General features: G+C 38.5%; 4 protein-coding genes across 4 annotated transcripts in view; 1 reads left to right on the top strand and 3 right to left on the bottom strand.

Moving 5' to 3' along the window:
* LOC135695199 (uncharacterized) overlaps window positions 1-14,616 on the bottom strand; it is a 48,540-nt gene that overhangs the window by 15,113 nt on the left and 18,811 nt on the right. Inside the window, exon 8 of the mRNA XM_065214197.2 lies at window positions 8,388-8,559. Within this exon, the coding sequence (XP_065070269.2) occupies window positions 8,388-8,559 (172 nt within the window). The remainder of the gene's footprint in view (window positions 1-8,387; window positions 8,560-14,616) is intronic.
* On the bottom strand, window positions 4,132-6,146 carry LOC148959887 (uncharacterized). Its single transcript, XM_089109572.1, has one exon. The coding sequence runs from the start codon at window positions 5,999-6,001 to the stop codon at window positions 4,292-4,294; it is 1,710 nt and encodes a 569-aa protein (XP_088965698.1). The 5' UTR covers window positions 6,002-6,146; the 3' UTR covers window positions 4,132-4,291.
* Window positions 8,555-10,680, top strand: LOC135695196 (uncharacterized). The gene is made up of 3 exons (XM_065214194.2): window positions 8,555-9,023; window positions 9,433-9,676; window positions 10,102-10,680. The coding sequence occupies exons 1-3, from the start codon at window positions 8,988-8,990 to the stop codon at window positions 10,386-10,388; spliced, it is 567 nt and encodes a 188-aa protein (XP_065070266.2). The 5' UTR covers window positions 8,555-8,987; the 3' UTR covers window positions 10,389-10,680.
* Window positions 11,829-13,944, bottom strand: LOC135695197 (uncharacterized). Its single transcript, XM_065214195.2, has 2 exons — window positions 13,647-13,944; window positions 11,829-13,291 (listed from the first exon to the last, which is right to left on the bottom strand). Exons 1-2 carry the CDS (start codon window positions 13,662-13,664, stop codon window positions 12,767-12,769), a joined length of 543 nt encoding a protein of 180 aa, XP_065070267.1. The 5' UTR covers window positions 13,665-13,944; the 3' UTR covers window positions 11,829-12,766.

Raw genomic sequence — 14,616 nt, 5'->3', positions numbered from 1 at the left:
TTGAACCCAATTCATGCGGTTTTGAGCATATTTTTTAGGTTGGGTCCTCTATAATATATAAATTTGTTCCAAGCGAGCAGGGGCTTTAAGAGACGCATAATTCAGAAAAGCTGATGAAAACTATACCCATAGTTCCGCAAGGCGGATAACATTCTTAAAGCACAACAAAATCATTAAACAAAGTTTGTATGCCCATTTCCCAAAAATCTCAATATCATACATGCTTCATACTTTAATATCTGACTGAACATTCTTTCCTTGGTGCTAAATTTTCCCCCAATAATTTTGGGCCAATGGTACCTATAATTCTTTACGTTTCTTCAAATGGTACCCATAATTCCGCACATATTTCATAAACGGTACCGATAATTCTGCACATTTCATAAAAAGGTACCCCTAAATAATGGCACGTCCCTGTACCTCAAAACATATTAAGATATGGGTACAAGGGTCTTTGTATTTAAAGAAGCAGCTTGAGAACTTCTTGTTAACAATTATAGCGAAAAAGCGAGCAAAGAGACACAATGTCGGTCACACCAAGGCAGGAAAGCAAATCTCATGTGCTTATCGAAAGAATATCTATTGGTGAGCAAGATTTTAGCACTGTTTGGATAGCAGTGTATCTCTCTCCATTGGCATGCACATTTTTGCCATCAAAGGAATAACTGAAATATTCAAAGCAAGCCATTCATTTACAGTAAAAATGAAAGTAAAGAAAAATTGGTGTGGGAAAGGTGGTTGCTGCCCATCAGTGAAAGAGAAAACGTTTTGGAAATTTCTCCACATTTAATTATACGACTTTTTTAAGCTCAGATTTGGTTTTATCACAAAAGATTTAGGCTGGATACTATTTTTCATTTTGTTTGTGCTTGTAATTTAGATTTTATGGAGAAATTAAGTTTGAAAACTTGCAAGGGATTTGACCGCAACAATCATTCGGGGTGAAACTTTATCCCCCTAGTCGCCAATCACGGTCAAATCTCTTATAAATTTTTTATCTTTATGTCGTCATAAAATCAATATCGTGAGCAATACCATCACGAAAACTTCCAAGTAGACTAAAATCATTGCTCTTAATCCGAATCTGAAATAAAAAAATTTGTACAAAAGGTCTACTCATTTTTCAAAATGAGGCCGTAAGTCGAATTGGTCTATTCAGGTGAAACTGTTTTGATTCACTCTGATTGGGTATTGACATCCTTCTCTTCAATTGATGTTCTCTACTTCTCTTGTTATCTTAATGTGTGCACGTTGGAGTAGTATATATTCATTCAAGAACTTAAAACAGTGCTCTTTCCTTGGAATTCGAATCTTTAGAAATCAAAATTCAAACTTATTCTAACCTGTCAGCGTCGGATGCAATGCGTCTGCGAGGGAGCGACATATTTTATTTACCTCACTGTCTCCGACCCCGAATTGGGACACTGTGACAGGAGAATTTCTAAAATCGCTACTACAGGGAGCATCGATGAAAACGACCCCCTAGAAAAGAGTGTGATAAAGGGCATAGCCTTCCCTCGGTGATTTCAGCTGGGGGAGGGGGGTCATCCATTATCGTACAAAAGAGAACAATAGTCTGCTGTCTGGAAAGAATATATAATAATAATAATAATAATAATAATAATAAATAATTTGTTTAAAGTTGGCGTACTAAATGAACGGCTGATAGCTATAAAGAAGCTAATTAAGGCCAACTATCTATAAAGAGTTAGTATGAAATAAAAATATATGATACAATATTAAAAAGGTTTAAGGTATAATGTTCTAAATAAAACCTAACCCAGCAATAAATTTTTTACACAATCTACAGTCGCATTCTATAGGGTGTGCTCTTAATTCTTTTTTAAATGTTGCCAAAGAAAAGGAAGGAAGGAACATTTAGAAGTAAGGGGGTTATTTCCTCTCTCCTGCTTATTGCTTCAAAAAGGCCCTGGTAAAAAGTATCACTTAAAGAATTGGCGGTCGTTATGTTCAATTTTTTCTCAGCTGCAACGGCAATCTAAAACAATTTTGGATTGCCTGGAAAGCAATTCACCGTTTTCCTTATTCGCTCGGAGCGCAATGCATTCTGGTACTTGTAGTTAACAACAACACGGCAATCGGCGCGCTCTTCAAATCATTGCAAATATCGCTCAATCGCACTGTACGGCTGTTTACGATTTAAAAGATGGATAACCCTTCAATTACCAAAGAAACAAATACAGATACTTCTTCAAACAATCGCCCTAGTTTTTTTCAAAACTCTAGCCCGGGGCAACTCGCTGTACTACACCAAAAGCCAGAAGCTGTCGATATGGGAAGAGTCCTAAGAGTAGGCCTATGTGATGAGATCCCTAAAAAGCAATCAAAAGCTGGTGGATTCACGTGTTGCGTGCCAGGTTGTTTCAACAATAGCAAAAGAAACCCAGCTCTTAGTTTCTACCAGTTTCCGTTTGGAAATCGGCAAGAGAAGATCGACCTGAGGAAAAGATGGATATCCCTCATCAGTCGCAAGGACTTCAAACCAACGAATGGACACAGGGTTTGTTCGGTACACTTCGTTGGTGGAAAAAAGACTTACATGAGCAACGTGCCGCTCATCGTTCCAAAAGCAACTCGTCCCAGCATACCAAAACCAAGAGCAACATTTAAATGTCGTAACAGAGCCCTCACGGAAGAACGATTCGATCGGGAAAAACTTGTCGAAGTAATTGCAAATGGTGATGAGAACTTACCTGAGGCAGTTAATTCTGACAACCAGGCAAATGAGCTTGCTGCTCTGAGGAAGCAAATGGAAGCAAGGGAAAGACAGCACAAAGATGAAATAGAATCTCTTACAAAAATATTGGGTCAGGCTAAAAAAGAGAATGAATCAATGAAAGCAAAGATTAAACAAGTATCATTTCATGTTGATGATATAAAGGATGATACTGAACTATTTCATTTTTATACTGGTTTCCAAGATCATGAAACATTTCTGATATTTTTTGATTTTCTAATGCCAGCAGCAGAGAAGCTTATATACTACAAGTCAAACACAAATGCAGATACAATTTGCCCTGAGAATCCAAAGCGTGGACCAAAGAGAACACTGGCACTAGAGCAAGAGTTGTTTCTTGTCCTTGTACGTTTACGGTGTGGACTTTTAGAAAAAGACATAGCTTACAGGGCAGGTATTTCTGTTGGGCATTTTTCTAGGATCTTCATCACCTGGATTGATTTCCTATATACAAGGCTTAGACAGCTGCCAATATGGGCATCAAGGTCAACTATTGATGAAACAATGCCAAATGCATTCAAAGAAATGTACCCAAGTACACGTGTGATATTGGATGCTACTGAAATATTCATGGAAATGCCTAGTTCACTCAGGTCACAGAGTGAAACATACTCTAACTACAAACATTGCAATACTGCAAAGGGCTTGCTTGGTATTGCACCTTCAGGTGCAGTAACATTTGTGTCACACCTATATGCTGGCAGATGCAGTGACAAAGCAGTCACAAGGGATTGTGGTATCCTTAACCTTTTGGAAGCAGGTGATACAATCATGGCTGACAAAGGGTTTAACATAGAAGATGATCTTCCACCACAAACAGGGCTGAATATACCCCCTTTTCTCAAGGAAAAAGCTTCATTGACATTAGAAGAAGAAACAGAAACCAGAAGAATTGCCTCCCTACGTGTACATGTTGAGCGAGCCATTAGACGAATAAAAACTTTTAAGTTACTGAAAACAATATTTCCAATTTCAATGTCTGCTAATTTGGATAAAGTATGGGTGGTTTGTGCATATCTATCAAACTTTTTACCACCACTTATAGCTAAGAAATAAATGTGATTTCATACAATTGAAAAAATTTTTTTGTCTTTGTATCACTGTTTTTTAGGAAATTTCTTTTATCATTAAATTAAATGGAAATACACTTTTCATCAATTAACTTGGGCAATGGTTTTAAATTTTTTGCATTTCAATTTAGGAAGTGAGAGGAAATTGTCTCCTGTGTCACAAAATAATTTTGCCCCTACCCCACCTACAACTGTAGCATTTGATGACTGTAGCATTTCCTTAAACATAGCCATTACACCATTTAAACTCTAATTTGATTTCAGCTCAGCTCTAGAAATTCAGTTTGTTTCTTTTTTTTCATGATCAGAGAATTTTGGAGATGAAAAAATTGTCCTGACTTGTAAATTTTCCCATTAAGACATGACATTCTAACCAATGCCAAAATGACATAGCAGTTATTTAAAAGCAGTAAAAACAGATTTCATTTGGCTTCAACGCATCATAAATATCATATATTTTAATTTATATCAACATAAATGTTTCAAAAAATGTTGCTAACTTTGGTAACATTACAGTTTTCCAAAAATGACAGTCACATTCTAAACGTTGCACATATATATCTATGTCAGTATAAACAATAATGTCTAGCCATGAAAGGCCAATTATGTTCATTATTCCTTGGCATTGATAATAATAATGATGCTTTTCTTTCAAATTTGGCCCAGATCCTGAATCTCCCATGAAAAAGTTTTTATCTTGGCATGAATCTTGAACAGTTAAGTTCCTTTTTGTGTAAGGGCACTTAATCTCTATGCCGCCTACAAGCATCCCATCTTGAATTATCAATCCATCAGGGCTTGCACCAAGCCATGGCCATTTAGGATTGATCATCAGACCGCACTCAACAACATTACCTTGGTGGCAGAATTCTGTTTTGTACCTTTCTAAAGCCACCTTTTCCTTTTCAATGCCCCATTGTAACCCTGCTGTATTTGGCCCAGTTCCATCCCTCCTTTTAGCTATTTGATCAAGAATAGATTTTGGAAACACATTTTCCCTTCTTCTTAAGATTCTGCCAAAAAGGGATGATGTCAGTCGCTTTGACCTTTCTAAGAACCAGCGGTGGCTGCTTGCCTGTTTTCTTGTTTCTTTTTCAATCACTTTAATATCTTGTAAAGTGACTCCAACATTATGGGCTATACTGGCTGAAGTGGCCTTGGCAAAAAGACTAGAATCCATCTCTGCATGCATGTTTTTGAAAATATCATATGACATTTCCATAAAATTGCTGGATGGTGCTAATTCTTGTGCTGGATTTCCAGAGTGTTCAAAAAAGTCACAAGGTTTAAACTCGTTGCCTTTCAGAGTTTGAGCTAGTAAGTTGGCTTTCCCAGCCTTCTCTAAAGATTCATACAAACTTTGAATTTTACTACTGGCAACAACCTTTGCAAATGGAGGGGTTGCACAGAAATCTGTTCGGCTACCTGAAACTGCTGGCCTTTTACGCTTGCAAGACTTGTCTTTTTCAGGCATAGCTTTCTCAAAGCTCAAGTCTGCAAATTTGACAGCAACAGTTGAATTAAGCTTTCTTCCAGGCTCACACCATTTTTGAAGCACCTGAGTGCAGGTCAAATCCTCTGGAACGCAAGGCAGGCCCAAATTCGAAAAGTCCAGAAGAGTATACAGGAGTGCAGCAACATGTTTACAACAACCACCTTGTCCAGCTTTACAGTTGCATTTTGCTTTAACTACTGTTCCTGTTGATTGGTCTAAATGTGCATAAACTATGTATTTAATGCTCTTCATTGAAGCAGAAACAAATGCTTTTACCAAAAACAATGTAACGCAACCATATTCAACATCTGGTTTGACCCTCACTTTGCTCAAGTACCCTTCTTTCCACAACTTGTAGCCTTGGAGCTTGTTTCTGTAGGCATTCGGTGCAATATGATCAGGCATGTTCATTGCGTTATCAATAAGTTTCTCATTCAAACGGCTTTCCGTAAATCTAGGCATACATTTCAAATCAACGGTCCAGCTTCCATCTCTGAGATCAACGAAGTTATCATCGAAGGTAACGTCACTCCGTACCGCCATTTTGCTGGTAGCCTCTGGTACTTCTTCTTGCTGTAATACAACGAGTTGCCCCGGGCTAGAGTTTTGAAAAAAACTAGGGCGATTGTTTGAAGAAGTATCTGTATTTGTTTCTTTGGTAATTGAAGGGTTATCCATCTTTTAAATCGTAAACAGCCGTACAGTGCGATTGAGCGATATTTGCAATGATTTGAAGAGCGCGCCGATTGCCGTGTTGTTGTTAACTACAAGTACCAGAATGCATTGCGCTCCGAGCGAATAAGGAAAACGGTGAATTGCACACGTGGGTATGATAGAGTTTATGCCGACTGCACCGAGGGTCTTTACTTTTCCATGCTGACACTTGCTGAATGCCACAATGCTTGCTGAATGCCACAATGCTTGCTGATGCAGTCAAAGCGCCACTGCAAGTAGCAACAGTATTGCGGAAATAATGAAAGTTGAAGGCGCGCCTCAGGAAACGGATCATCTTTCTTTTTCAGCTGAAACTCGAACTGAAACCATTAGAGAGGGGGCTTAATAAAGCTGTTACAGTATATGGGCATTATAGGTTTCATGAATCCAAGCAAATCTTGAATGTCCATGCTCGTCCATGCTCGTAATGAGTTGGGGCAATTCGCGATCGTCTTTGAGGCTGGATGAAGGAAACAGACCCAGCCAATCATTTCACTTTGATTGAAGAAAATACGGCGAATCGCGGCCGTATAATAAAAAAAAATTTTAGATCTTTCAGATGATATTTTTGTATTAGCTAATGATGTCTAATATAACACAAGACTCAACAAGAAAAAATTTTGTAGTAATTGGTCCAAGGTAGGGCCTAGAATTGACTCAAAAATGCGCACCGATCGGGATTTATTTGGTGGCAGTTGTAGAAATCGGAGATATAGAAATCAGAGGTGGATAGATCTGCTGCAAATTTCTTATCTGAATCCGACTGGTATCCTAAAGAGACAGTTCTCAAACAAAAACAAAACATTTTGAAACGCAAGCTTTTGGTTCGATTCAGGCATTGTTTCAGTCACATCGACATTACAGTGTCCAAACTTTAATTGAACCGATTCTTAGTTGGGTTTTAATGGGCAATAAAATTAAACCAATGAATTATAAAAAGGGGGGAATATGGCTGGAACAATATTAATGGGTCCAAAAAAGCTAGGCAACAGGGCTGACTTTGCAGTTTAAAAAATTAGTGACAAAACTATTGACAGAAAATATTACGGCTTCAATATTAAGACGGACTGCTAGGGGGCTCAAGGGCTAGATCCTTGTTTAAGTCTCCCTCCTGTCCTGGGGGAGAGCCCCACCTCTAGGCAACTAGGTAACATTGGTATTAAGACAGCTGTTTTCTCTTCTTCCTATTTTGAGCATTATCATATATAATATTGTATCTTATTATATTATTTGAGAAAAGAGCCTGATTGTTGCGGAAGTAGACTCCGAATAGACACATATCCGTTCCTTTGCTGCGTAATCAAGAATAGACGGTCGTCATTGTGTTCTGATTCACGTACATGCATGCGTTGAAGCCCTGAGATCAAATGTGGTTGTGAGTTGGGATTACAAGAAGGACAATGGTAATACGAGAAGTGAGTTGGGACTAAAAGAAGGACAATGGTAATACGAGACAAGTGCCTTTGTGTGAATCACAAACTGAATTACACAATATGAGTAAAAATACAGCTCTTTTGCAACCATCGAATGACATTGAAACAATGAGAAGTTTGGATTGAGAAAGCAGTTGGTTGCACCCAGCAAATGTAAAATTTTGCTGAAAAGCTCTAAAAAACGGGGTGATCTGAAAACGTTCACGAAAACTCTAAAAAATGTTCAACAAAGAAACTAGTAAACAATGGTGGCGCCAGCCACTAAGCTCTGGGGGGACAAAGCAAAAATTTTTAGGCCACGCCCTTTATCACACCAGAAAACGCCCTTTTACCAACATGGAACGCCAGTTTTACCTAAAAGGAAAGCCCACGGCAAACGTTTGGTTACGTAAAGACAGTTTGTCGAAATCAAAATTTGACCCTGCCGAAAACTGGGGGGAACGTGTCCCCCTTTTCAACGACCCCCTTAAAACCCTTAAACAGTCAGTGGTGGGGGATCAAACAATAAAGGGGCCGTTAAAATCGCTGCAAAATATAGGGGGCGTTAAGTAAGGACGGTTTAATAAAATATTAAACGGATTTATGACCCAAAAACTTTGGGTTCTTTTAGCACCTAACCAACGAGCAGTATTTCTTTGGATAATTTATGTTAATTATGCTTGTTGAATTCCAGGAATAAAGCAGGTCGTGACAAATCTTCATCACGCGTGGGTACAGATTTCACAGTTACCGAAGCAAGTCAGAACTGGGCATTTCTGAGACTAATTGCAGAACATGCCTTTGCAAATTGTGATTAAGTAATACTAATGGATGGCTGATGAAAGGACTTCTGGCGGAAGGACTACTGGCGGAAGGACTACTGGCGGAAGGACTACTGGCGGAAGGACTACAGGCGGAATGACTACGTGCGGACGTACCTTGAGAAACGCCGCGTAGGCCTGGTTTGGCTCGGTCAGCTTCATCCCATTCAACTCAATATACTGAAAGTTTGGTACTGCGCCAGTGCGGGCTTCATCTGCCAGTTCTGCGACCACTTCATGCACGGTTGCCGTCTTGCCAGTTCCTGGCACGCCAGAGATGTACATACATCTACGAGAAAGGCAGAATTTAGTTTTCCAAGAAGCATCACCACGCCCGTGCTTGTCATTACATGAAAATGGCAAACAAGAATTATGTCAAGTGTAACAGAAGATGAAAGCGAAATTGGAAGAGCGGGGGTTTGGAACTAACGCTTAGCAGACCTGCGGGCACCCGTTTGCTAACATTGTTGTCATTTCAGCAACCAGAATTTCAGAAAAAAATGCCCGTCACACAGAAAAGCGGCCGCGCGAAACTAGATGTCGAAGAAGGGGATGTGGCATCTGGGGTAGCAGAAATGCCTGTAACTATGACGTGCGCTACAGCAAATGCCTTTAAAGAATATATAAAAATGCAATTTGAAGGCAAAGTAGGCAGAAACTTTCAAACTCTATCTGCAAGGTACCTGAGAGAAGAGATATTCAACACACACTTTAATTATGGACTGTACACGTCAAGTTATTTATAGAACTGTGGTAAGTTGGCAAATCAACTTGAACCTTTTTACTTCAATTTGATGATTTTTACAATTCTTATCATCTTTAAAGAAACACGCCATCTTCTTGCAATCCGAGCAAAGTTTGATGAACAACTTAATCTCTGTTGAATATTCTATATATTTTTATGGCTGGATTTTCGATTTTAATGCGAAAGAGTTTGCCAAGAAAAATTGAAGTCAAAGTTGGGAAAAAATCAAAATGTATTTTAACAGTAAAAATCCCATTGATTTAGTGCCATAAACGAAATAATGTCTTCGGGCAAGCTTTCTCACGAAGGAACCTTTTTAAATGCTGTTATATCAAGTAGCTTCTTCTTTTGAGTCTGGGGCTTAGAACATCAGCAGTTTAAAGGATATAGCATGAACAACCGATATCCTTCTTCCAGGTGGTCTGTGGATTTCTGTCCATATTAACCGAAAGGAACGGAGCACTCCCACTGCAGGATTCAGCAAACAAGGTTGCAAAAATACTGAAATACGGAACAGCATCAGAGGTTGACCAGGAAATAAACAGCACTTTTCCAGAGATATTGAGATCAAAAGTTAGCCCATATGAATATTTGCGTTTGAGAGGTCTCAATGTATCTGGATTGGACATCATCTCGTTTCTGTTCAGAAACAACAGGACGGGTAAGTAGAGAGAGTTTGCCACTGCCACTGCCACTTGTTCCCATTCTATAGAGTAAGCTTGCAGTCAATTTCTAAATTATAAACGCGCGCTTATTTCAACGTTCACAATTTTATTCTTTCGAAACTTGTGCTTAATGTCAAATCCTAAGCTCACGTTGAATATTGTACGCTTGCATCGACGTAATGCATGCACCTGTTGCTAACATTCAGAGATTTCAGTCACGACATTCTACCTCACTGTGTCCGTGTTTACTTATTTTATATCAAATAATTATATCTAGCTTACAATAAAAAATTTCACTTCTACAAAGCAAACTAATCCAAATCGATAAATGAATAAAAAAATCCAAATTTTGCCTCGTGTCCAGGTCTCACACGGCAGCCATACGTCATAGCCTTATGCTTTGTTCTCTCATTGATTTTAGCGCAGCGAATGAGACGCAGTTATCCAGAGCCAGTTATGTTGAGCAAAGCCTCCTGCCCTGTGACGTGGAATGTAAACTTTGAGAAGGGCAGAAAGCCAGCTCAAATCATGTTTGCCTCGTGTAACGGACAGGGCACTGTGTGTAAGTCACGTGACGACAATTTTGCATGCGAAGAAATCAAGATCACAAACCACGTGTACAGATTTCTTGGAAACGATGGGAATGGTAAATTAGTCTACAGGCGAGAGAGAATGACGATCCCAGTCGCTTGTACTTGTACTGCATAGCACAATGACAGTGTACCAGAATTCAAATGGGATATAATGGAATCGCCTTTTGAAATAAATACGTAATTTATTAATAGAAACCTATCTTTAAAAGAGAAGAGCTAAAATATATAGATATAGGAATGTATTTTTGAAAATATTTATGTTTTTATCCCAGCTTGTACTGTATAGATTAACTTTGATACAGTTAACTTTGATACAACGAGAAATTTTCTTTAAATATATTTAAAGACGATTTATATATGATTCTTTATTTAAAGAAATCTTATTCGGTTTATTCGGATCTGGGCAAAGGTCGCTTCAACTTTAGTGGAAGAAAAAAAGTGGGACTTCAGTTATTGGAATAAAATGAGAATCTAATTGATTGTAGGCAATCAGAAAATAAGTTGGAAGACACGGCCAAATGTCTTTTGCAGTACATAGGAAAGTGTGATAAATGATTAGCATTCTGACATTAGCCGAGCAAACAATTTGGTGGAAGGAGGGGATTGGGCACGTATTCGTGAGTTGCAACTTCGAGTTTCGCACTTAATTCGATCATCAAGCAACTGTCAGGCAAAATTTCTTCATGAAAAGTAGTTTCATATCAACTCAAATGAACCCACCAAGAAAATCCTGAAAGTCAAGCTACATGATTTTGCTTTGCTACTAGACCAGGGCTCAGCCATGCCAGTTTCCAAAAGAAACACAAGTCTACTGGCCAACATTTATTCTTTTTGAGAACTTGCAATGTTATGCAGGTTCTGTGAGGAACAAAAGTTCCCTTTCAGCAAACAAAATTCCAAATGAAACTGTCTTTACAGCCAACTCTTGCACCGTCATGAAGAGTCTTTGCTGATCAATAATGGCGTGAATAAAACAAACGGTTGGGTGGATCCTCATCTTAAATACTCAAATGCTTGGTGAGATGTCATGGTAAGAGGAGGCAGCAAGAATATTAAAAAAACTTAACTCGCCTTTTAGAACTACATCTGGGACCAAACACTCTAGTCAGACCCCTTCAAAAAATGCCCCTCCCTTGCTCTCCACAGGCACAATGCAGTCGTGCTTATTACACCGCTGGAACTAGATTCAAAGTTATCCACATCAAAATATCCTAGCTTTCTTACTGTTACGACTGGACGTTTTCTTCGGCGGTTGCATACATTTCTCTAATGATTGATTTAGGTGTGTCTGTCACACAAAAATGGAACCTTTGACGCGTAAGGTCTCCAAAACCACAAACAGCCAAGGCAAAGAGGTAGCTATTGCTTTAGTATTTTCAAAAGGCGACAATTCAAAAATAGAGAAAAATATAGAAATAAAGAGATAATAAAAGAAATTTCAACCAAAAAGGAAATTGCTGTTATCCGGTCGACCTTGAGTTTTGAACTTACAGGAAAAGGCACTGACAAAATTCACGGACAAAATTACAGAATGAAGGGGGGGGGGGTTTCAAAGTTCACAGTATGACAAAATGCAAGCAACATAATCTAGCATAAATTATCAGCACATGTAGCAACTAGCCCCCTTCTTTCGCAGTCCCTGGTCACAGGGTTAGAAAAAATTGGCACACTTTGTGAAAAAGGGTCGATTCAAAGTTAAAAATATTTTTCAATCAAAAGTCATAATTAGTTTTCAAGCTCAGATGAAAATAGGCTGTGAGAAAGTCAAACATCGCTTTTTTCAAATGATTTTTTTTTTCGTTGCAAAAAATGTTGTTTTTTATGAAAACATTCATTTATGTACACAGAAGTATATACCGATTATTTTAAGTCAAGGAATACTTTGAAAACCCTGCTTTGATGGAAAATGTGCACTTGTACTGCATCTTGAAGTTACCGTAATCTCTTCGAGGCAAGGAGCTTTTGCTAAAAACCTAACCAAATGCAGTCAAAAATAAATTTCATTTCGTATCATTGCATGAACGAAAATTGAAAAGGTGGACTTTGCCTGACTTTGCACGTGACATCAGTACAAAAAAACAGAAGAAAAGTGAATTTCATTGAATTTCATTCCACATTAGAATTTCTATTATAAAATACACAAGATCCACTTTAATTTGTTGTCGATATTTGAATATCTATTAACCATTTTTCCATCAAATCTATCATATAATTTGAAATTTCATTTCAAAAAACTATCTACACGCAAATATTTTCAGTATTGTCATTGATACATATAAAAGTCGCTTCGAATAAATATATAATTTACAAAAGCTGAAATTCGTTATAATAAATAATTTAAAGTTCGATGGAATACCAGATTCCTTATAAAATTCCCATTGGCCTCGACTTCGGCCTCGGCGCTGTGTGTCCGTGGAAGGGGGCTGGTCGACAACCCAATTTATTTCCAGCTCTGCTCCGCAGGGCTTCTACAGAAAATTATCTGTCTATGATTTAAAATGCTGAGCAGGAGCAAAGGACGGGGATTTTCTGGGTCTCAACACGCCATACTTGCTGTCCGCTGCTTGTTTGCCCAAGATAGCGATAAACTTGAACTTCGCTGTAGTATTCTTCGCATGCCCTTTTGCCGTCTGATGACAAACAGGTGGTGCCCTGCCCATTACAAATCCCTCTTTGGATCCTGCTAGGCCAGCGATTCGCCTCAAAATTTACAGTCCACGTGATTGGGCATGATGACGACACGCTTCGTCTCTGCCTCCCATTTGCAGATGTGGATGTTTTGTACAAGTGCGAAAGGGCATCGTGTTCATTTACTCCTGTTGATTTATAATATTCTGGGGGTGTCAAGTCTGTCAGGAGAGCCTCGGGGACAGTTCCATTGCCTAGCTTCACAAGGTCCTCTACGCCAGATACAAAGAACTTCTCCCCGATTTCAAATTTCGGATTCAGCTCAGGTATCTTCATTGGAAACGAGGCTGCGAACACGATAAGGGTCTGGATGACCAATAAAACTCCGTCCTGCAAAGAAACACAAAACTTATTATCATTTGCAATTATTGAAAGCTCAATAAATTAAAAGTTGAATTCAAGTTACTTGTTAAAAACATTTAGCCGTGATTCGTTCTTGTGTGGTTTTCATCAACTTTTTAGGCACGTGATCGGCACTCGGTTGAGCTTTCATATAAAGTAAATTCATTCTTGCAAATGATTAAAATAAAGAATCACACTCTACCGAGTCTATTTTTAATTCAAATCTTAGAATGGAAAAAATTTAGGCAAGAAAACATCATGTCAACCTAAAAGAAAAATGAGAAAAAAAATGAAAAGAGACTGAATTGAAAATCATAAAAAAAGTGTATGTAAAATTCTGTACCATTTTCGTAAAAGCCATATTCAGATAAATTCGATGTTTGAGTTTCTTCTAACTTGTTCAGTACTACACTTGGTATGATATTCTCTGGCTGCGATGCTTGAGTCTCTTCTAATTTTCCTTGCTGTGATCTTTCGATGCTTCGCTTCGAATGCCCCATCCCCAAACGCGGGCCTCTTTTATACAGAACGATTTTCTGCTACTGAAATATCTCTAGCGGTCTCTGAAACCTCTCGACAATTTTACTTCCCATTTTCAGATGACGTTTAGCCAATCAGATCACTGATGCATCTGTAATGATCATACTTCCATTATAGACGGGGGGTGCTGCAAAGTTCAACAGATTACAAAGACTCTGTGGTTACCAAGGTGAAATTCGCTCACTGGGGTGTGTCCAAGAAAGGAAACGAGTTAACTGATGCAAGTTGATCGTGTTCCCGAATTCTGAGAACATGGAAATTTAGAAAGCTGCAAAAGGTTGTTTCGTATGGGAAAACGGTAGCTTGCAAATTAATTAATATTGAGTTATCCAATACTTTATTGGGAGCTAACAAATCTTGCGGTCTTATAGCCGAAATGCCCATATCCAAGCGCGCGGATTTCGAAAAACGACTCCTCCAACCGAGGGGCAAGCCATTTCAAAAAAGTGTAAGGCTTTTTCAAGATTTTGAAGATTTTTTGAGGTTTTGAAAATTTTTGAGCTTTTTGAGAATTTTTTAAGATTTCAAAAAACTTTCAAATCTGTCATCTTGAATTTTTCGATTGACATTTGCTTGTGTCACAGGCCAAGAAGGTGATGGTCTGCGACGCAGGCTAATTGACAGAGAACCGGTGGTTATTTTGAGCAAGAAACTACCTTTCCATGTCTTTTACTAAGGAGCTGTCATTAAGTCCAGCCGTTGATGGGGTAGAAGCAAACTTACAATAGTATGAAATTTTCTGAGTATAAGTTTGGGGGGGGGGGGTATAAAGT

This window comes from Rhopilema esculentum, chromosome 8 (genome assembly GCF_057945365.1).
Source record: "Rhopilema esculentum isolate cy_ngs chromosome 8, ASM5794536v1, whole genome shotgun sequence".
Lineage (NCBI taxonomy): Eukaryota > Metazoa > Cnidaria > Scyphozoa > Rhizostomeae > Rhizostomatidae > Rhopilema > Rhopilema esculentum.
Note: the sequence above shows the minus strand (reverse complement) of the source record. Positions and strands in the feature narration are given on the sequence as shown.